At 39.1% G+C, this 24,504-nt stretch overlaps 1 protein-coding gene across 1 annotated transcript in view; it reads right to left on the bottom strand.

Annotated features, from left to right (window-relative positions):
- The window catches only part of LOC131145605 (aminoaldehyde dehydrogenase 2, peroxisomal), a 36,460-nt gene extending 14,701 nt beyond the window's left edge, over positions 1–21,759 (bottom strand). Inside the window, exons 1-9 of the mRNA XM_058094778.1 lie at positions 21,295–21,759; positions 20,847–20,989; positions 19,070–19,150; positions 18,844–18,992; positions 17,942–18,034; positions 17,741–17,864; positions 17,591–17,656; positions 17,430–17,496; positions 17,162–17,238 (exon numbers count right to left, since the gene is read on the bottom strand). Of these exons, the coding sequence (XP_057950761.1) occupies positions 17,162–17,238; positions 17,430–17,496; positions 17,591–17,656; positions 17,741–17,864; positions 17,942–18,034; positions 18,844–18,992; positions 19,070–19,150; positions 20,847–20,989; positions 21,295–21,403 (909 nt within the window). The 5' untranslated portion in view covers positions 21,404–21,759. The remainder of the gene's footprint in view (positions 1–17,161; positions 17,239–17,429; positions 17,497–17,590; positions 17,657–17,740; positions 17,865–17,941; positions 18,035–18,843; positions 18,993–19,069; positions 19,151–20,846; positions 20,990–21,294) is intronic.
- Positions 21,760–24,504: the final 2,745 nt, after the last annotated feature.

The following is a 24,504-nucleotide window of genomic DNA, read 5'->3' as shown; positions in this document are numbered from 1 at the left end:
GGAAAGGTTGGAATGACGACTCCTCTATTAGATTTCAGGTGGGGGATGGAGACAAATTTTATTTTTTTTGGCATGATGTGTGGACTTATCTAGAGGCATTTTTTTTTGGCATGATGTGTGGATTTATATGGAAGCTCTTAGTGTCTCATTTCTAGCCATTTACAACACAACTTGTGATAGAGATGCTTGCATCAGTCAGCACCTTCAAGTATCATTGTCGCAACGTTTCCACGCGAAACGAAGCAAATGAAAAGTGAATTTAAATTTTCGTGAAAAATAGTGTAATGGAATCGCTACTAATATTTTAGTGTGATTAGAACACTTGATTACTACCCAATTAAGGGTAAAATCGGTCTGCGTTACCAGAGACGGACTCGAGAGTACGATTACGCAAAGGGAAGATATTTGCACCCCCTATGCGCCTGTTCTTACGAACGGACCAAATTAGTTAAAAATTATCCCAAAACTAATTTAATAAGCCTTTAAAATCACTCCCATTTTAAAATTGCAAAACAAATACCCTAAAAAAAAAAAAAAAAAAAAAAAACATATAGATATTCCCTTAAAACCGAGGCATATCGTGCTTCAAAAAGCTCAACGCCCTTCTTGCAATCATCGAGATCGGAAAATTGAGAAAATAGGTTTTTACAAAAAATAACTCCCAGGTATTTTGAAATTTATACGATTTTTCTAAGGAAAAACATTTTTGAAACCTTAGGAGGTTTTGGGCTCATTTGGGGTACAAATGATTTCCTGAACCTTGAAAATGTTTTTATGATTTTTTTTTTTAAGTGTGAAAATATTTTTGTGACTTTCATGATTTTTCAATATTTTTCCTGAACTTCAAAATAACACAAATAAAATTAAGACAAAACTCATAGAAGTTAAAGTTTTAAAATATTTTTGGAATTTTTCCTAAAAAATTTTTTGATTTTATTTTGGCATTTTATGATTTTTTTTTTTTATGGGGTTTTCGAATTATTAGACGTTTAAAGGAAAGAAAAAAAAAATCACATACTAAATAAAACAACTAGTTTCATATCAACTCAAGGATTCAAACAATTCGCAGAGAAATAAGCGGGGTTTAAGTTCAAGGTTGAACCTAACTTTAGGTTTGAGTCCCCAATTCACAACTTCATACCCCATTTATTACACTTCAGAATGTAACCCAGGAAGAGAAAGTCCATTAGTTTTACCTCTCGTCTTCCTCTCTTCCGGTCTTCTTTTCCTGTCGATGAGTCTACAAGGGTCAGTCTACAGCGTCTTCCCGATGGTGGTTCTTGAGCTCTGACTTGAGGAACTACAGAGTGCTTTCTTCAGATGGGGTGACACGACATCGGTAGGAAACGGGATCGATCGCCCGCTTGATCTCCTAGGAGAATGAAATGTAACATCACTCCTTACCCAAAAAGAGAGAGACAAGCTTCACAAACTTACAATAGAATGCTTCAATATTCGAAATCTTCTCCTTCCACCAAGAAAAACTCCTCCTCTGTGCTTAGAATGAGAATGCTATTTATAAACTTAGCTTGGGGGCAAGCAAGAGAAACAAGACATAAGGGAGTAATTATGTGGAAAAAAAACATGGGGTAAAAAATAATTGAGGAAATATAACATTGGATGAATGATAAAGAGGAGAACAAAGCATGGGGTGAGTGATGATGGGGGGAACAAAGCATGAGGTAAAAAATGATGAAGAGAATATAGTATGAGATGAATGATAAAGAAGGGAACAAGACATGGGGTGAGTGATGATGAAGGGAATATAGCATGGGGTGAAAAATGATGAAGAGAATATAACATGAGATGAATGATAAGAGGGGAACAAGGTATGAGGTGAAGAATGATGAAAGGAATATAGCGTGGAAAGAATGATAAAGAAGGGAACAAGGCATGGGGTGAGTGATGACGGGGGGAACAAAGCATGCTTGCATTTGACAAATTAGATGATAATAATAATAATAATACGAGGGTCCAAGAAGCCGTGCAGAGCCCAATAGAGATGTGTGGGGCCATGTGAGGCCCAATGAAGATGTGTGGGGCCCACAACCGTGTGAGGGTTATAGGTGTAACGACCCGAATAATAATGGTATTTAAATAATAAAGAGAAAGGGAAATAGAAACAAAAACAAAAGAAGGGAGCAGACTATCGAGGAATTTAGATCTAGGACTCGTCGACGAATACAAGGGATTAGTCGACAAGGATAACATAGGGTCTCATCAACGAGGGTGAGTTTTGTCGACGAGAAGATACCGAGAGGGATTTTTTGGGCAACTCTGAATTTCGTCGACGAAGGGAAGAGTTCGTCGACGAGGAGCCTTCTTGACCTCATCGACGAGGTGACGTGGCTCGTCGACGAAGACCAGTGTATAAATAGCCCGAATTTCATTTTTAAGCATAATTTTCGGCGCAGAACCCTCTCTCTCTCCTCCCTTCGGTTCTCCACCTTTCTCTCTTCGATTTCGGGTCGAATTTCCGCCGATTCGAGGATCTGAAGCCACCACGACGCTCCTAGAGAAGTTCTTTACATATCTGCCAAAGCGGATCGTCGGTGGAACTCCATTGAAATTCATCCCTGAGTTGAGGTAAGGCTTTTTATTCGAAATTTGGTCTTTCCACAATTAAAGGAAATGATATACTCGAATAAATACTGAAGTTTAGTTCTAAAAATTATCATTTTACGGGTGTAAGACCAGCATTATAGAGAGACTTTTCAGTTGCCAAGTAAGGGGATAAATTAAAAAAGTTATTTTCTATTGAAATTATTATTATTTAATAGTAAAATAATTTTCAGAAAGCATGTGATTATAAATGAGTATAATTGAGAATATGTAAGTTTGGGAAAATACTACAATTGTACAGAAAATGTTATTTCAAAATGAAATATACGATTTCATTCAATTCGTGTGGCATGAATATTATTTTATATATATTATACCATGTTAAGTTAGATTTACAAGATAAAGCATGTTCACAAATATTTTCAGGAATAACATCATAACCACAGTAAATTATGATTTCACAATATATGATATGTTCGGCGCAAGGCCGTAATTAATGATCGGCGCAAGACGCAATTATTCATGTTATTCGACACAAGGCAGCATTTATTCATGTTTTCGGCGCGAGGCCGTAATTATTATGTTAATATAAGATTCAGAACATGTTATTATTTGATTTACGATAAACAATAGATGTTTATGTACTATATGTTATCAGAACCCGGATGTTAGTTTAGTTCAGTTTCAGGAGCACGATACCGTAACTTATGGATCATATATCTATTATCAGATTGGTGCTAACCACCCCACGAGGGGGTGGGAGATGGATAGTCGATGTGGCTTTCAGTGTAGAGTGTAGACATACACCTAACAGTCCGGATCAGGATGTGGCAAGCCCATCGTGCTTACAGACATTTTTGACTCGGCAGTGGTCGAACAGCCATTTTTGGATCCCACCTTCGGGCTACACAACCCGTCATAGGAGGTAATACATGACAACAACTAGCTATACATCCTAGGTAGTTTTCAGTATTATAGATTATATCAGACAATACATGATTAGTATGATTACTTGGAAGTATGAAATTATATGTTTATTTAACCATATTACGATCTATGTTTTATGATATGTGAAATGTACGGTATATATATTACAACATTAAATATTCATGTTACCACACAGTTGATTTTAATTTATCTACCTTTACTAAAAGGTGTCTCACCCTAAGTTTAAACTATTTCAGGAAACCCAGAGAGACCGGTGGGTCAGGGCCGCCGCTGAGTGAGTTGAGTTTCCCTGTTAGAAAGGTAAGTTCTGATCTAGGATCAGGAGATTTTGTTATAAGATCCTAAATTTATTTTGATATTTTGGAGATTGTATATATATAAATACAGTATCTTTGGAAATATGGTAGACTCTGGTATTATGTAATTATTGATTGATGAATGTGATTTACATTTACTGCTGCTTAGGTTCCACTGTGTATGACAGGTGTCCCCACTACCTAAGGGTTCAGGTTAACTATTTTATTTATTCTGCTTTTATTATATGAATATCTAAGCAGGATATTATAGTTTGGTATCAAAGCCTAGGATAATAGGTTCTGTAGACTTTAGAGTGCAGTAGTAATAATACCAGAGTATAGGATAAGGGGATTTGAAGTCTGGTTTTGTAGTCTAGATGCAAGACTTCCGTGGTGGTTTGTGTGATTTTCCTAGGGTGACAATTTCAGGAAAGTCGTGGTAAACTATCATCGGGTTGGGTATCTAGGTTAAGATTGAGTCTTGAATTAAGATCAGAATGGATGAATTAATTAGGAGAATATATTATAGGAGTTGGATGATATGTATAGTGAAGGGGTTCTGAGTTAAGTAACTTGTTTTTTTCAGGATGGACCCTGGTAGCAGTAACGCCCACGCTAGTGGGAATGGGGGTGCTGAACCCTCGGGCGTTGCGGGTAGTGATTCGAATGTCGTCTTACACAGTGTGGCACAGCAAGTTATGGCAGAAATTTCCAGGAGTTTAAGGGAACAGGGTGGTCTATCGACAGGTCACAACAGCTCGATAAAGAAATTCATTAAGATGAATCATCCGGCTTTCTCAAGAGGAACAGATCCTGTAGTGGCTGAAAACTGGGTGCAGGAGATCGAGAAAATATTTGCAGCGTTGCAGTGTTCAGAGGAGCAGATGGTGCTATTTGCTACTTACAAGCTGACTGGGGAGGCCGAGAGATGGTGGTCGATGGTGAAACTTTTAGAGTAGCAGAGGACGGTACCTGTGGAGATGACATAGGAGCGATTTAAGGAGACATTCTTCGATAGGTATTTTCCAACCTCGTCCAGGGAAACGAAGATTGAGGAGTTCCTGAATCTAAAGCAGGGACAGCAGACCGTATAGCAGTACGCGGCGAGGTTCATCGAATTATCTCGCTTCGCCTCGTACATCATACCAGATGAAGTAAAGAAGGTACGGCAGTTTGAGAGAGGTCTTAGGAGAGAAATACATAAGCAGGTATCGATTCTGAAGTTGCAGGATTTTGCTGAGCTAGTGGATAGAGCCACTATAGCAGAGATTGGGGAGCGGTTGGAGGCTGAGGAGTAGAGGCAGAAGAAGAGATCCACACCTTCTGGTTCCCAACAGGGAGTCGGTTGTGATTCGTGGAAGAGAGGTGGCTACTACAGAGATTGGAGGCAGCAGACCAGGAATCGCGGTTTTAAGGGTGTGCAGCCATCTCCAGCTTGCCCATCTTGCTGGAAGAGACACCTGGGGGATGTCGTGTCGGACAAGGTGTCTGCTACCGGTGTGGGGAGTCAGGACATATGATGAGGGAGTGTCAAGCTTAGATTGGTGCTGCTCCTGCTCCTACACTTGCTCAAGGAGGCTATCAGGCGCCACATGGAGGCTAGCAGCAGAATATGGCCTCAGCCAGGGTTTTTGCTTTGATGCCGGATGATACTGAGACAGCCGGCGACGTGGTGATAGGTACGGTTAATATGTTTTCATTTAAAGTTATTGCACTTTTTGACTCAGGGGCCACGCATTCATTTATGGAATGTGTTAAATTATGTGGGACTGAAACACAGACACTAGATGTTGAATTATTAGTAGCTACACCAACCGGGTCAGCAGTGAAATGTAGTAGGGTACTCCATGGTCGTCCAGTTGATGTTCAGGGGAGGATTCTATCTGCTGATTTGGTAGAACTAGACATGCATGAGTTTGATATTATTTTCGTCATGAATTGACTAGCAGCTAATTTTTCCAGTATATATTGTCATGCGAGAGAAGTAATTTTTAGACTGCTAGGAATACCAGAATTCAGATTTATAGGGTCACGAGTGCAATCTCTACATCAGATGGTTTCAACTATTCAGGCAAGGAGACTACTCTTGAGTAGTTGTCAGGAATTTGTGACCTTCATGCAGGAAATAATAGGGAATGAAGAGAAGCTCACCAGCACCCCAGTAGTAAAGGAGTTTACTGATGTGTTCCTAGAGGAATTATCGGGTTTGCCACCTGATCGAGAGGTAGATTTTCCTATTGGTCTACTTCCAAGTACAGCATCGATCTCTAAAGCACCGTACTGAATGGCGCCAACAGAGTTGGCAGAACTGAAAGATCAGTTGCAGGATTTGCTTAATAAGGGTTTCATACGAACTAGTATATCTCCATAGGGAGCTCCAATACTGTTCGTGAAAAAGAAAGACGGGTCTGTGAGAATGTGCATAGATTGTAGGGAGATTAATAAAGTGAGCATCAAGAACAAGTATCTTCTACCCCGTATCGATAATTTGTTTGACCAGCTTCAGGGTACACGGGTATATTCTAATATCAACCTCAGATCAAGCTACCATCAGGTAAAGGTGAGAGTAGAAAATGTATCGAAGACGGCTTTCAGAACCAAGTATGGGCATTACGAGTTCTTTGTTATGTCATTTGATTTGACGAATAATCCTGTGATATTTATGGATTTGATGAATAGAATTTTTCATCCATATTTAGATCAGTTTGTAGTTGTTTTTATTGATAACGTACTAGTCTATTCGAGGAGCTACGAGAAGCACGAGATACATTTGAGGTAGGTTTTGCAAATGTTCAAGGAGAAGAAGTTGTATGCAAAGTTCAGCAAATGCGACTTCTGGCTCGAGAAAGTTGTGTTTTGGGGGTATGTAATCTCAAGAGACGGAATTTCTGTAGATCCTAATAAGATTGATGCGGTAGTGAATTGGGCTAGACCGAGAAATGTCCAGGAGATTAGTAGTTTCTTGGGTTTAGCCGGTTATAACCGTCGTTTCGTTGAGAGATTCTCAGCTCTATCAGGGCCTCTGACGCGACTGGCTAGGAAGAATGCCAGATTTGAATGAGACGATAGCTGTGAGCAGAGTTTTCAGGAATTGAAGCAGAGACTAGTCACAACTCAAGTACTGATCATCCCGTTTGGGGGTAAGGGTTATATTATCTACAGTGATGCGTCCTTGAAGGGAATTGACTGTGTATTGATGTAGCAGGGCAAGGTAGTGGCGTATGCGTCCAGACAGTTGAAAGAATACGAAAAGAACTATCCTATCCATGATCTTGAATTGGCTGCAGTAGTACTCACATTGAAGATTTGGAGGCATTACATATACGGCGAGCAGTGTGAGATTTTCTCTGACCACAAGAGCTTAAAGTATTTCTTCATCTAGATGGAATTGAATATGAGGCAGAGAAGATGATTAGAGTTGATTAAGGATTTTAACTAACTATCAATTACCACCTAGGGAAAGCAAACGTGGTAGTTGATGCAATGAGCAGAAAGTTTGGGGAATCGGCGTTGACGGCTATAGAAATCCAGCATCCGATCATAATGGATCTAGAGAGACTCGGCATTGAATTGATCGAGAGTAATCCTCCAGTATGTATCGTCATCCTAATGGTACAGCCTACTCTGCAGGAAAGAATAAAAGTTGTCCAGAATGAAGACCCAAAATTAATAAAGGTGATGGACAAAGTGCAGAGTGCAGAGTGCAGACGACGAAGCTTTGCGGTTCCATTCCAGATTATGTGTTCCTGCCAATACTGACATTAGGAAGACTATTTTAGAGGAGGTCACAGATCATTGTATACGGTTCATCCCGACAGTACGAAAATGTACAGGGATCTGCGAGAATTTTATTGGTGGAGTGGTATGAAGAGAGAAATTGCTGAGTATGTAACCCAGTGTTTGACGTGCCAACAGGTAAAAGTTGAGCACTAGAGACCAGTGGATCAGTTGCAACTGTTATTTATCCCAAAGTAGAAATGGGATCATATATCCATAGACTTCGTTTCAGGGCTACCGTCGACATCACATGGCCAGAATGCCATTTAGGTGATAGTAGACCGGTTGACTAAGACCGTCCATTTTCTCCCTATCAAAATCAGTTATTCCCTCAACCGTTTAGCGGAGATTTACGTTCAAGAAATAGTTCGTTCTCATGGAGTGCCCGTATCTATTGTGTCAGATCGAGACCCACGTTTTACATCACGGTTCTAGAGAAGCTTGTAGGAAGCTCTAGGGTCTTAGGTATCATTTAGCACAACATCCAATCCTCAGTTAAATGGACAGACTGAGAGGACGATACAAATACTAGAAGATATGTTCCGACCATGTGTATTAGATTTTAGGAGTAGTTGGACTCAGTTCATGTCGCTAGTGGAATTCATGTATAATAACAGTTTTCATGCCAACATTGATATTGCACCGTTTGAGGCACTGTACGGTAGGAGATGTCGATCTCCTTTGTATTGGGACGAGATGGGTGAGCGATGAGTTGTGGGGCCAAAGCTAGTACAGCAAGCGTACGATAAAGTTCGGCTCATCAAGGATAGAATCAGTGCAACTAAAAGCCGACAGAAGAGTTATGCTGACCATTACCGCAGGAATTTGGAGTTCGATGCGGATGATCGTGTATTTTTTAAGATAGCTCCGTTAAAAGGGGTTATGAGGTTTGGTAGAAAGGGTAAACTTAACCCTGAGTTTATCGGTCCGTTTCAGATTTTAGAGAAAGTGGGACCGGTTGCCTACAGGCTAGCTTTGTCACCTACACTATCCAGGATGCACAACGTATTCCACATATCTATGTTGAGTAAATACGTCTCAGATCCTTCTCATATTATCTGCTATGGTGAGTTAGAGTTCAGTGATTCGCTAGTTTATGAGGAGGAACCGGTGCAGATTCTGGACCGAAAGAAACAGGAACGACGTAATAAGAAGATTCTTCTGGTAAAAGTTTTATAGAGAAATCATGCAGTAGAAGAAGCTTTTTGGGAGCTCGAGAAACAGATCAAATAGAAATACCCGCAATTATTCCAAGTCCACACGTGATTAAGAAATGTGAGTAAATATGTAATGTTTCTTTTGCAAGTACAAGTAATGCTTTAATTAGTAAGTGATATTTTAGTTTTAGCAGAAATTTTCTTTTGGTATATGTAATCTCTCAGGACTTGAAATGTAACCACGGTATTCTTCCACCATAAGTGAGGGTAAATAAGAAAATAAGTAGACTATTTTGTCTAATAAGGGACGATGAATTATATGAATAGTAAATTTCGATGACGAAATTTTATAAGGAGCGGAGAATGTAATGACCCGAATAATAATGGTATTTTAATTATAAAAAGAGAGGAAAATAGAAACAGAAACATAAGTAGGCAACAGATCAAAGACTCGTCGACGAATACAAGGGATTCGTCGACGAGGATAACATAGGGTCTCGTCGACGAAAGTGAGCTTTGTCGACGAGAAGATACCGAGAGGGGGTTTTTGGGCAACTCTGAATTTCGTCAACGAAGGGAAGAGTTCGTCGACGAGGAGCCTTCTTGACCTCGTCGACGAGATGATGTGGCTCGTCGACGAAAGCTAGTAAATAAATAGCTCGAACTTCATTTTTAAGTATAAATAGCCTGAGTTAGCATGTACCGAATATAGGAATCTGAACTAGCGTGCACCAGATATAGGAATTCGAGCTAGCGTACTAAAGGAGGTAACGTGTACCGAATGTAAGAATCCGAGCTAACGTACCAAAAGGGGTAACGTGCACCAGATGTAGGAATCCGAGTTAGCGTACCAAAAGGGGTGACGTGCATCGGATGTAGGAATCCAAACTAGCGTACCAAAAGATGTGGGGCCCAATGGAGATATGTGGGGTCCACAAGCATTGTGGGGCCCACGAGAACGTTTGGGGTTCACAAGTATCGTGGGACCTACAAAGATGTGTGGGGTCCATAAGCAACATGAGACCTATAAAGATGTGTGGGGTCCACAAGCAACGTGGGGGAGGGTTTGACATGAGGTCTCCTCGAAAAGGCCTGGTTAAAATTGGGGTGTTTGTTCAAGCCTCATGCGCCCTTTCTTCTTTAACCAATACCCACAACCTACATTACAACCCGAATGAAAAGACCTGACTAGATTGGCATGTTATTGTCTTAAATGATTTGTCAGGAGTCATCTGAACCACCTCCGACCATCTTAGAATGACCACCACCAAGTGCCACTACCTTCATCCCAGTGGCGCAGATCCCGAGAATTGGGATGCCTCCAGCAATGGCGGCCGTTGGTGGGATAGGCAAGACAACAACTGAATACCGCTGCGACGAGCTTGGCGTGTGTAGTCGTCTCAATTTTGCATGTTCTCGATCACGCCTCTTTTCCCCCTGAACATAAGACTCACGTCTTTCAGGACAAATGTATGATATGTCATGAATGTTTATGCAAATATGTATTTAGTGCATGAATTAGTAAATACAATTATACAGCCTATGTGTTTCGACCAAGGTTTAGGAAAAAATCATCATTTCATTACAACTTTTCATGAAATACATGGATCTTTCGAATGTACTACACGGACGGAGAATTCTGATTGTCCCATTTGCTCTTGTTGACACGGAGTGAGCCTTCTTGGGCTGGCTCTGACCCTCTAGGTGCCGATCTATCCACTCTCCGCTTTAGCACTCGATATTTGTCCTCCCGGTACTTGGCCTATTCTATGAATGGTTCAGCCTTATCCAGTGCCTAGCAAAAGGTTCTCCCCTGTTGATCCCATTAGTCGTCTAATTCTTGAATGTCGAGGGTTCTCTTTTCAATTTTAGCCTTTGCACCTTCCGATGTCTTGGATTTTTTATCAAGTGCAGCTCGAAGCGTCCGTCTCTCTTTTCTCAAGGCCACAACTTCTCTCTATGACAGCGCGAGCTAAGTTTTCTACCGTTTGACTTTCTTACGGTAAAAGGAAACTAGCTCTTCCTTCCCCCGCTCCGTCTGTTGACTTTCTGATACTGTTTCCTTCTTTGAGTGTGGCTTCATATGTAATTGTGGATCCTTCGATGACTGGCCATGAGTAGCAAGGGCTCCGAAAGTTCCTTTGAATTAGGGGTTCACCCGGTTGAACCGTCATACCTCGTGGCTCTCCTGAATTGCAATTGCTTCCTCACTTGGGTCTACCAAGTGCACGTGTTTCCAGGCCACTATGAACTTCCTGATCTGATTCTGGGCATCCGTTGATGTATAAGCGAAGTCTGATTTTGTCAACCTGTGGGTTGTTGGTACAAATTGAGATGCCCCCATTTGCCTCGTGACCATCAGAAAAGCATATGTCACTCCTCCCCATGGACCTAGTAATAGGACCCATGGGAGGTTTCCACACCGGTATATCATGCCGGAACACTTCATCCATGGCGCTTACCATATTAGTCTCGAACCTCCCAATTTATGTAATTTTTCATTCCATACGGGTTGCTCCATTAGACTATCTGCTGAGCCCCTTCAAACTCCACTAAGGGAATTCTGATAGCTGAAAATGTATCACGGTACGCCCCTCGGTTGCTTAGTAGGTGACTAGCGAACCAAACATAGAGTAAAGGAACACAACACTTCAATCGTTCTTGACCTTTATCCCTGCATTTGTTGAGGGATCGTAAAGTTTCTGCCAAAATACCTGGGACTGGATTAACTTCATTTTTCACTTGTGCCACAAAAGAAATGGTGGTTCGGTCGATGGTCCCTAATTCTTTGGAGAATATAACCAGACCATATATGGTCAGGTCTAGCAGATGCATCTGAGTCTCCTTACCTTCTTCTTCTAACAACAATGCCTTTAGGCACTTCCAAGTGATTTTCTCGTCTTCCCTTGCAGCTCGCTGAATCTTGATTCCAGCAACATTATGCAATTCTCTTGTCAGGGAAGCTCGAGAATCGGGCGTATAAATCTGATAAGGTGATCGTTGTTTTATCAAATGTAGGAGTGACGTGTACTCTTCGATTGCAGGAACCATGTCTATTCCATTGACTGTGAAGCAGGTGTACGAGAGATTCTAGAAATCAACTAACGCCTTCACCATCTGAAGGTCCACCGATACGTGCAACAAAAAACCGATGTGGCCATATAATTGCGAGAACTCCAAACGGTGTTGTGGTGTCCACCCTTTCCAAATAGTCTTTAGTTCATCCAGTGGGCTTGACCGGGTATATATACAGACTTTGGCCAATAGCTTCACTACTGACTCTTTGTTCAGGCTGTCTCCCCATTGTCTCTGTTGGTCTTCAGAATATAATCGTACCACAGACTCGGTTTCCTGGTAAATTATTGCATCCTCCATGAATGACCCTAATTTTTCTCGGAACCTTGATAAAGCGGATGGGATGCCTATATGTATGCAATATGTTAGTAATACTACCATGCAATTCAAAGAAAACATGTATAGCTATAAGATCTCTTGGAGAAGAATGGAGTTCCTATCTCAAACCCTGGGTGGATATATACAAGGTTCTTCGAGACTCTATCCTAGGTAAGGGATTTTGGATAAGCATGTGTGGTTAAACTCTAATCCCTATAGACAAAAGGTTCCCAAATTGAAACTTCATCCTCCCTCGTAGAGATCCAAACAAAGCTCGCACTAAGCGGAGTGCTTCGCGGGTCCTATCAAGCTTAAGTTATGAAAGGACAAACGCTAGTACACCCCTATCTAATTCTAAAAAGGAAAGCCCGAGTATAGAGTTGTGAAGGTGTGTGAGTTCGTCCATTTTATCCTACACCCTATACCCCACATTCATCTATTCGTTATTCACAATCGAATACATACAACACATTACATGTTAGAAATTTGTTCAACTAATCACATGCTTACCAACCAATCATATGCGCAACATGGCAAATATTCACAAGCATCAATTGCCTCTTATTCGAACATAAAAGGTAGGTCAAAAACTTACGATTATTAATATGCGTAATTACTTACCTATGCACCATCAGTTTTATCAATTTGCACAAAAAGAAAAGGGGGTATTCAAAAGGTTCATTATATTTGAAATTGGGATAATCGACAATTAATCACTGGGTCGACTCTCAATCATCCCCAGTAGAGTCGCCAAGCTGTCGCGACGTTCCCACGCAAAATGAAGCATATGAAAAGTGAACTTAAATTTTCGTGAAAAATGGTGTAATGGAATCTTTACTAACCTTTTAGTGTAGTTAGAACACTTGATTACTATCCAATTAAGGGCAGAATCAGTATGCGTTACCAGAGAATGGCTCGGGAGTACAGATACGCGAGGGGAAGGTATTCGCACCCCCTACGCGTCTGTTCTTATGAACGGTACCAAATTAGTCAAAAATTATCTCAAAATTAATTTAATAAGCCTTTAAAATCACTCCATTTTGAAAATTGTAAAACAAATACCCGAAAAAAATAACATATAGGTATTCCTTCAGAACCAGGGCATATCGTGCTTCGAAAAGCTCAACGCCCTTCTTTACAATCATCGGGATCGAAAAATCAAAATAATGGGTTTTTACAAAAAACAACTCCCAGATATTTTGAAATTTATAGGATTTTTTTAAGTAAGGAAAGATGACATTTTCGAAACCTTGTGAGGTTTTGGGCTCATTTAAGGTAAAAATGATTTCCTGGATCTTGAAAATGTTTTTATGATTTTTTTTTTTTTTTTTTTTTTTTTTTTTTTTTTTTTTTTTTGAAGTGTGAAAACATTTATGTGACTTTCATGATTTTTCAATATTTTTTCTGAACTTCAAAATAGCACAAATAAAATTAAGACAAAACTCATAGAAGTCAAAGTTTGAAAATATTTTTGGAATTTTTCCTAAAAACTTTTGTGATTTTATTTTGGCATTTTATGATTTTTTTATGGGTTTTTCGAATTATTAGGAATTTAAAGAGAAGAAAAAAAAATCACATACTAAATAAAACAGTAAGCCAGTTTCATACCAACTCAAGGGTTCGAATAATTCGCAAAGAGATAAGCGGGGTTTAGGTTCAAGGTTGAACATAACTTTAGGTTTGAGTCCTCGATTCACAACTTCATACCTCGTTTATTACACTTCAAAATGTAATCCAGGAAGAGAAAGTCTATTAGTTTTACCTCTCATCTTCCTCTCCTCCGGTCTTCTTTTCCTGTTGGTGAGTTTACAAAGATCAATCTACAGCATCTTCCCAATGGTGGTTCTTGAACTCTAACTCGAGGCACTACAAAGTGGTTTCGTCAGATGGGGTGACCCAACACCGGTAGGAAACAGGATTGGTCGACCGCTTGATCTCTTAAGAGAATGAAACATAACCTCACTCCTTACCCACAAAGAGAGAGACAAGTTTCACAAACTTACAATAGAATACTTCAATATTCGAAATCTTCTCCTTCCACCAAGAAAAACTCCTCTTTTGTGCTTAGAATGAGAAGACTAATTATAAACTTAACTTGAGGGCAAGCATGAGAAACAAGACATAAGGGAGTAATTATGGGGGGAACAAAGCATGGGGTGAAAAATGATGTAGGAAATATAGCATGGAATGAATGATAAAGAGGGGAACAAAGCGTGAGGTGAAGAATGATGAAGGAAATATAACTTAGGATGAATGATAAAAAGGGAAACAAGGCATGGGGTGAAAAATGATGAATGGAATATAACATGAGATGAATAATAAAGAGGGGAACAAAACATGGGATGAGTGATGATGGGGGGAACAAAGCATGGGGTGAAGAATGATGAAGGGAATATAACATGGGATAAATGATAAAGAGGGGAACAAGACTTAGGGTGAAAAATGATGAAAGGAATATAACATGGGATGAATGATAAAGATGGGAACAAGACATGGGATGAGTGATGATGGGGGGAACAAAGCATGCTTGCATTTGATAAATTAGATAAATAATAATAATAAAAATATATACGGGGTCCAAAAAGTCGTGCGAAGCCCAATGGATATGTGTGAGGCCCACACGCCAAGTAGGGCCCAATAGAGATATGTGGGGTCAACAAATAATGTGAGGCCCACAAGCCGCGTGAGGGTTATAGGAACCTGAGCTAGCGTGCACCGGATGTAGGAATCCGAACTAGCATACTAAAAGAGGTAACATGTACCGGATGTAGGAATTCAAACTAGCGTACCAAAGATATGGGGCCCACAAGCCGCGTGAGGGTTATAGGAACCCGAACTAGCGTGTACCAGATGTAGGAATCCAAGCTAGCGTACTAAAGGAGGTAACGTGCACCAGATGTAGAAATTCGAGCTAGCATGCACCGAATATAGGAATTCGAGCTAGTGTACTAAAGGAGGTAACATACAACAGATGTAAGAATCCAAACTAGCGTACCAAATGGGGTAATATGTAACGAATGTAGAAATCTGAGCTAGCGTACCAAATGGGGTAACGTGCATCGGATGTAGGAATCCAAGCTAGCATACCAAGAGATGTGCAGCCCATAAACCATGTGGGGCTTAATGGAGATATGTGGGGCCCACAAGCCATGTGAGGTCCGCGAGCCTTGTGAGGGTTATAGGAACTCGAGTTAGCATGCACCGAATATAAGAATTCGAACTAGCGTACTAAAGGAGGTAACGTACACCGAATGTAGGAATCCGAACTAGCATACTAAAGGAGGTAACGTGCACCGGATGTAGGAATTCGAACTAGCGTATCAAATGGGGTAACGTGCACAGATGTAGGAATCCGAACTAGCATACCAAATGGGGTAACGTGCATCGGATGTAGGAATCCGAACTAGCATACTAAAGGAGGTAACGTGCACTAAATGTAGGAATCCGAGCTAACATACCAAATGGGGTAACGTGCAATGGATGAAGGAATTCGAGCTAGCGTACCAAAGGAGGTAACGTGCATCGGATGTAGGAATCCAAGCTAGCGTACTAGGAGATGTGAGGTTTACAAACCATGTGGGGCCCAATGGAGATATATGTGGCCCACAAGCCATGTGGGGTCCACGAGCCGTGTAAGGGTTATAGGAACTCAAGCTAACATGCACCGGATATAAGAATCCGAGCTAGCATACTAAAGGAGATAACATGCACTAGATGTAGGAATCTGAACTAGTGCACCAAATAGGGTAACGTGCAACGGATGTAGGAATTCGAACTAGTATACCAAAGGGAAGGTAAGAATCCGAACTAGCATACAAAATGGAATAATGTGCATCAAATGTAAGAATCTGAACTAGCGTACTAAAGATGTGGGGCCCACAAACCATGTGGGGCCCAATAGAGATTGTGGGGTCCACAAGCATGGTAGGACCTACAAAAATGTGTGAAGTCCACAAGTAGTTTGAGACCTACAAAGATGTGTGAGGTCTACAAGTAGTGTAGGACCTACAAAGATATGTGGGGTCTACAACTAGCGTGGGACCTACAAAGATGTGTGGGGTCCACAAGCAGCGTGGGAGAGGGTTTGGTATGAGGTCTTCTTGAAAAGGCCTGATTAAAATTAGGGTGTCTACAATCATCAGATGGGTTTTTTCTAGAATATCTCTTTTTATAGAAATATGGGAGATTGGGAAATTCACCAACTCACTAATTTCCACAGTCATCTTTACAAAATCTCATGACCTCCCTGTTTGGTCCTTGGACAAAAATGGGGCCTACATTGTCAGATCCTTTTACAAGAAACCTTTTACCCAAGAATCAATCAACAACATCCACTCCCCTTATCTCAATTATGGAAGACAGCTGCCCCAAATAAGGTTGCTTTTCTTTACCTAGGTAGCAACTCATGGTGAGATCTTGAACCTTAATAACTTTCAAAGAAGGGGGTTCTCCATGGCCAATAGATGCGCCCTTTGCATGGTTGAGGCTGAATCAATAGATCATACCCTTCTCCACTGCCTCTGGAATAGAAATGTTTGGAATGTGGCTCTCTCTCTTCTTGGACAAAGTTGAGTTACTGCTAGATTTGTGGGAGGGATAGTCTAGGCCTAGAGAGGGATTCGGGCAACAAAGGAAAAGAGGAAGGTTTTGTCTCTCCTTCCTCTTGCAATTTTCTGGTGTGCTTAGAAAAAGCAGAACAGAAGGGTTTTCAAAAATTCAATCTCAATGCTTCAATACAGCAAATAGCAGTGGTTTGCTGTGGTTACTAGTTGGGCATAGCGGACTTGTTGCGAATGAGATCAATGTAATTTTTTATTTTTGTGACACCTTATAGGATGATTGATTTCTTGTACTACAGTTTGGCATCCCCATGATGCCCTTTTAATGCATACCCTTTTTACAAATTAATAATAATAGCAAAAGCAAATAAACACCTAGGGCAAAAGGACAAATAGCTAGAGCCAGTTATCTTGATTGAAATTAATATAGTAAATAAAAGGAGAACTAGCATCACACTTTCACACTCACGTGCAAAAGGAGACGAGACGTTGCACTGCAGATTTGACCATTTGTCCAAAAGCAACCAAAAGCAACCCATTCAGCAGCTGTATGGATGACAAATGTGGGAGTAAACAAACATCAATATCAAGAAACACAATAAAACCTGCAAATTTTCCCAATGCATCAGGGTTCAAATGCTAAAAATTTCATTTTGTGTAACACGAGGTTGATGAGAATTCTATTATTTGAAAGGTGTGGACATCTTAACACGAAATTTGATTCATAAGGTACTAACCCTTATCAATGTCAACATCCTCAAATACAAGAATTGGGCTCTTTCCCCCAAGCTCCATTGTAACAGGCTGCCAAGTAAGCGCATTGATTTTACATAGGATGACAAACTAACAAGGATTTTACCAAAGAATGAAATAATCATGCTGTAAATGTTTAACAAACCTTAACGGTTTTAGCTGCAGCGGCCATGACCCTACTTCCTGTAGGATTGCTTCCAGTAAAAGCAACCTATCAAAAACTAATAGCTTTGTTATTATAACACGGTGGAAAGAAAAGTAAAGATATCCAATTAAGAGAAGTACACAGCTGAACCTTGTCTACAAAAGGATGAGATGCCAAAGGAGCACCAGCTTCAGGGCCCAACCCAGTCAAAATATTGAGGACGCCAGGTGGAAGACCCACCTCTCTACACACTTCAGCCAGCTCCAAACAGGTCCTGAAATTAAAAGTAAGGTGATAAGAATCAACAAAAAACAATATGACCAATGTTCACAGAAATAAGTAAGGGCATACACAGAGGCCAATTCAGACGGCTTCAGTATTGCAGTGCAGCCAGCAGCCAGGGCAGGTGCCACTTTCCACGTGGCCATTAAGAGCGGGTAGTTCCTAAACATAAAGGAAATCAGAGTAAATCAGAAGTCAAGATCATCATTATGACTGACTTATTATGGCCACCAAATGCAGCAAGTAAACATCATCATCTATATACCCGCAATAATAATTCCTCAGTACCCAGTCTTTTAGGCTATTCAGGATCAAATACCAAAAAATTTTTAACCAATTTTTTGATAAATCATTAACTATGTAAAATCCGCATTCTCTTGCCCATCTACGCTTGGTCAACATGAAAGGATGCTGGCACAAGATTAGTTGCTTATCCGCCACTCTAAAAACAAGAATGCATTCCATATGCATGCTTAATATGAAGGAATGTGGTAGATGATTTGAATTCCTCAATAAAATAAATAAATAAAGATTGGTGCAACTTTTTTTAAAAAAAATTTTGAAAGAAAAGATTAATTCAACATGAGCAAAGATTGAGGTAGTAAAATTTAACCAGAGCAAAGGTTACTTCGCCACATCCAGTGAAAACAAAAGCAGCAACTGTAAAAAGAAAGGATTAGGTCAAGTCAAATGCACTAAAATAATAAAATGACAAGGGGAAGGGCGAATAGAACTTGAGGCCCCTAGAAAAGAAGGATATTTTTTCATTGATATAAAAAAGAAGCAATAGAGAAAAAAAAAAAAGTAGATAAAAAGACGAGGGAGGGAGCAGGGTAGTAAGCAAATATAATAAGAATTGCAGTTGACATATACATCGCACAATCACCAAGTCAATTAAATCTAAAAATATAATCATAGACCATCAAAAGAAGGGTAAATGCATAGAATATTAAAAGAAAGGGAAAAATTACCATGGAGTAATTAACCCAACAACCCCAATGGGCTCCTTTAGAACATAACTTTTAAATGTTTCCATGGGGAGAGAAACAGGAGCCTTCTGCTTTGCATCTAAGCCTTCAGCAAGGTCAGCATAGTATTCAAAGCATGAAGCAACATCATCCTGGATGACATAAACAAAAATATGAGGCAACCTAAGAAATTGTTAACTTAGTTTATTCCACAGAGCCAGAAGCATACCATATCCCAAGCCGCTTCATCCATGGGCTTCCCAGAATCAAGTGATTCAAGTGTTGCCAGTACAGACTTGTTCTCTTTTATCTGCATAGTGCATACAGACAAATAAAGCAAGTATTCAGGATGCCTAAAACAAAACAGGACCAGTCAACCTCTGAAGGCCAAATATAAAGTTGAATAAATTGATTTCATTCAAGTGAAAAAATAAAGCACCAGCCAAACAGAAACTATGTCAAAGTTCAGTCCAAACCTAACTAAATATCAGCATAATATTTTCTGCAAATTTCTCTATAAAGTATAAACAAGCAAAAGAGGTTAATATATGACAGCTAGTAGCACTGTGAATGGACAGAAGAAAAAAATACATATATATATATATATATATTATTTAATGTAATATCTCCCAGACATATAATCCAGAAATATTTTGAACCCAAAAATATAAGTTCATTATTAGCTAAACAGTCCAAAGTGAATGGCTGTATTTTTACAATAAAGAAGAGCAATTCAAATAGTATGAAAAGTTTATGCCTGTTGTATGCATAACTAAACATAGCTAAAATGATATATTTTGTGCTACTAAACTAGAACAGGAAATTTGGAATTCTTTGTATGCTGCATGTGGTAGCATGGATTTCGGAACTTGGATTTGAATTTGGGTGGATTTGGAAAATTTTCAATACAAGTTTGTATCAAATCTTATCCAAATCCAATACAAATTCAAATCAAGGCCTCTCCAGACATAGGGGTAGAGTTTTTAGTATTGGAACAATCATAATCCATATAGGGGTAAGATTAAATAATTCTTAATTAACCTTTAGCTCAATAATGGTACATTTCTAGTAAATGAATCTAACATCTGGAGTAACTACTGCAGTTAGTTACATGGCATTCTTGCTCAAGCCAGTGCAAATAGTGATGAGTTATACATTTGACTCTAGCATAGCATGATCTGCATTATGTAGCATTGTTAGCATAGCATTATTTGCATCATTGTTTGTTTTTTAGGGCTTAGTACTAGGTTAATCTGACTCAAAGTGGAATGGAAGCCTCTGTATGTCATTGTAGCGAAAAACTAGTGCGATATAAATTTCAGAATTTGACTGAGCTATCATATCACATTTAAGTTGGGCCACAAAAAGTGTTTCCTGGGAACCTAGAGATTACCTACATAACTTCTTTTTTCTTCTATTTCTATTTCTTCTACAATCTTGTGCTATGCCATCCTTCCTAGCCCTGCTTCTCTGCTTGCACGACTATCCCACCACCTTCCTTTACAAAACAAACCTTAAGGTTTTCAATATGGAGGTCATCTTGCACTAATTAGACCTTACACAGAAGATGCATAAGGTGACAGGGCCATGAACTACATGCCTGTGTTTAAAAATAGTGCTCTTTAGATAAATTCAGAAACTTTGGAGTCATACCACAAAAGAATTGATATAAATTTTCTGGCGCAATCTGATCACTAGATTTATTCAGCAATAAACTAAAATAAAGTATAACCATTTAGAAAGAAGAAATGAAGTCATATGAGGGACGTAGTTGGCAACTGAAAGTAAGAATTCCAACCCTTTTTCCTCAAGGCCTAATGCATCTTCAACCCCAGATAAATAGAAGGTCACATTGATTAAATATTGAACAAGGACACACAAATCCATGGTCAACTTAAAAGGGCATCACGACCCACTTAAACATGAGCATCAAGATTTAACTTGCAGAAACAAAAACAAATCTACTAGGCAAAAGAACTAGTTTAACAAAAACCCAAATCAGATACCTTAGCAGCAATAGCCCGTAAGTACTTAGCACGAACAGCCCCAGGAGCAGTAGCCCAATCTTTCCCTTTTTTCCAGGCGAGTGCTCTCCGCGCCGCATCCACCGCAAGTTCAACATCTTCGCTGGTGGCTGCCGGAATATCACCTAGAAAACAAGTCCGATCTCTACATATCAGATTCACAGGGAAAATTCAAAACCCAAAACAGTGTTCCCTTTAATGCGACGCTTGATTACATCCCTAAAAAACAATTCAACCCAAAACTATCACTACTTGGGAACCACTAAACACTCGAGTTAATTAATGAGGTACAATTTCAAATTTCCAAGTATCAAAGCAAAACCATTTCCAAGTTGCAGAATTCTCTTCCTTTCATCATTTTCTCACAGCATAGTAGCGGCAAATCAAGAGCAAAAACGAGAGAGAGAGAGAGAGAGAGAGAGAGAGAAACCAATGGTCTCCTCGGTGGCGGGGTTGATGATGGGCAAGCGTTTTCCCTTGACGGGTAGCTTCCACTCGCCGTCGATGAAGAGCTGACGAGAGGGGATTGGGATCGCCATTACTGCGACTGCGTCGTCTGTGAGCACTACTGTTTTTCCTTCTTTCAGGGAGAGAGTGTGAATCCGAGTTACCTTTTCTAAAATGCTCAACTCAGCGGTAACTTGCAAGGCTCTAGAAATACAAAATGAAAAAAAGTAGACAGCTACAATTTACTAGGTTGATTGCAGGACAACCTGATACGTCCGATAAATACGTACTAAATATATCAAAATTATTTTCTAAATTTAGAAGTATAACAATAACTAAAACAATCAACCAATAATAATGCCAATTTTAGAAAAATAAAAGATCCAATTGAGATACACTTTAAAAGAGAGATTCTATTAAAGAAATAATTATTTGTGTGGATGGTCTTGTTTGTATTGGATTTATCACTGCTACTCATTTATTTATAAGATCTTAAGAAGATGCCTTGTATTCAAAGACCTATCAAACAATATTGATGTATTTATTACATACGTGCCAAACACAAAATAATTTTCAAATTTAAAGACATAAAAAAGTAAACTATTAGGTTAACATTTACAAAACTAATACAAATTTAAAATTTAATTAAAAATGTTCACTTTCATTTTTAAATCAAATAATATTATAAAAATATGATTAAATCAATAAAATTACAAATAATACACATTAAAAAATTACTATAATGAAAAAAATGTATTATAATTATTTTACTTATTTTTCTACTTTCAAATTTTATTTTACAATAAAAATTTTATTGAACATGACAATTGAAAAATAGTAAAAGTATTTTTTTGTAATTGGCTTTATTACTATTTTTTTGAAATTTATGTATATTTTATTTAAATTCATATGATCACTTAATTTTGTGTTGGCTTTTTGAGTTCGATCTCTATTTTCATGTTGACAAATACAAGTGTCTCATGTATGTACCTAGTGTTTTGAATAGGTTCATGATTCAGCACACACATGAGGTAATGGACATGGAAGTCAGAAGGAACGTAAAGATCACACACTCAACCGCATTCTATGAAGAGAAGAGCAAAAAGAAGAAGACATGTTTTGAATTGTATTGTATTTAATTTTTATCTTTGGTCTGTAATAATACATGTATCTGCGTGATATGAATTGAATGTTCAGATGAGCGTAGACTAACCTTAGATCACCTACACTTCATACAAAATCTTTTCATAAAAAGATAAAATCTTACAAAGATTTTAATATTACTTTAGGATCAAATTATGACTTACAAAGACTTCGGTCGACCGATATTAGATTTTTGGGCTTAATTTAAAAGCCCAGTAGACCGAACCCCTCTAGTTATAATCAGCTCAGTCGATCGAACACACCATAGGCTGAAAGTCAAATGTTTGACTAAGCCTCAGTCGACTGTCCTTTGACGTTATAAAAGCTTTAGTCAACCGACCAAGCAGGAAGTCAAATCTTTGACTTGGTTCAGGCAACCGACCCAGATTTGAACTAATCTTCCACAATCGATCGAACCTTAAAGTCGACTTTTTCTACCTACCCCGGCCAACCAAACTATCAGTTCAAAATACCCTCGGTCGACCGAACATACCATCTCGGCAAACCGAACCCCTCATCGAGTGACCGAAACCACGAAGGCCTGGGAAATCTCCTGGCTTAGGCGACCAGCCATTGGCCACGGTCGACCGAACTAGAAAGTTGCCTCTAGGCCATTGTGAGTGTTCAGGCAACTGACCTTAGGCGTCGGGCGACCGAACCTCTCGGGTTGCCGTGCTTTTACCGTGGTAATTGGGATTAAAATTTAATTAAACTTTTCTAAAATTTCCAATATATCCCCAACGGTCATAAATTTCTAAAACTCTATATATACCCCCTCATAAGTCAAGATTAGCAACTTTGATTATTTTCAAAAACCTTTCAAATCATTTTCTTAATCAAACTTCTCCCACTTATATTTTTATTGCAAAATTATTTTTAGGGTAAATGTTTGTACTCTACAAACTCTCTTTGATTCTTTCTTTACAACATTTTTAAGAGAGTATTTTGTTTGGGCATTTATTTTGATTGTGTTTATTGCAAAAACAACTTTTGAGCATAAATCCTAATTTCTCCAAATATTTTTTATTGCTAATCTTTATTGGAGAAATACTTATTTTATTTTTATCTTTGAACGTTCTCAACATCAAAGATCACACATCTTCGTTTTTGCAAAAATATTATTAAGACCAAAAATTTTAGATACCTCCATTATTGTTGTCCTGATGATAACAAAGGTGACAGTGGGGACATGCAGCTGGCGGATAGCTTCCCCACAAATCATGCAGCTGGTAGATCCAATGTGAGATGAGAGATTCAAAAATATTTTAACCCCTTCTTAATTTTTCCCTTTGTTTGATCGTTTTGATTCTTTGTCCGATGAACTCTACATGGACTGGATTGCATTGATTATTACTAGGACCCATAATAGCTTTAAAATCATCTCTTTATCTTGAGATTGCAACTTTCTAAGTGCAGGTCATGTGCTTGATGACATGAAATATGACTCTGCACACAACTTTTACTTCTTTAGTTATTTTTAATTGAAGAACTATATAATTACTTTTTGTTGGTGTCACTTCTTAATAATCTGTTTTTTTCTAATATACTTGCTCATGAGTGCATAAAATTACCCCATATATTATGGTGTCGTCTGTGGAAACACATGAAATCCTAAACACAATCAAAATTATTTCAAATGGTAATTATAGCAGACACAAAAACGAGAGCCAAAAACGAGAGAGAGAGAGAGAGAGAGGAGAGAGAGAGAGAGAGAGAGAGAGAGAGAGAGAGAGAGAGAGAGAGAGAGAGAGAGAGAGAGAGAGAGAGAGAAACCAATGGTCTCCTCGCTGGCGGGGTTGATGATGGGCAAGCGTTTTCCCTTGACAGATAGCTTCCACTCACCATCGATGAAGAGCTGACGAGAGGGGATTGGGATCGCCATTATTGCGATTGCGTCGTCTGTGAGCACTACTGTTTTTACTTCATTCAGGGAGAGAGTGTGGGAGTCCGAATTACCTTTTGTAAAATGCTCAACTCAGCGATAACTTGAAAGGTTGTAGAAATACAAAATGAAAAAAAGTAGACAACTACAATTTACTAGGTTGATTTC

The sequence above is a fragment of the Malania oleifera genome, chromosome 13 (genome assembly GCF_029873635.1).
Source record: "Malania oleifera isolate guangnan ecotype guangnan chromosome 13, ASM2987363v1, whole genome shotgun sequence".
Classification (NCBI taxonomy): domain Eukaryota; kingdom Viridiplantae; phylum Streptophyta; class Magnoliopsida; order Santalales; family Ximeniaceae; genus Malania; species Malania oleifera.
The sequence above is the reverse complement of the archived record's forward strand: the minus strand, read 5'-3'. Positions and strand labels throughout refer to the sequence as shown.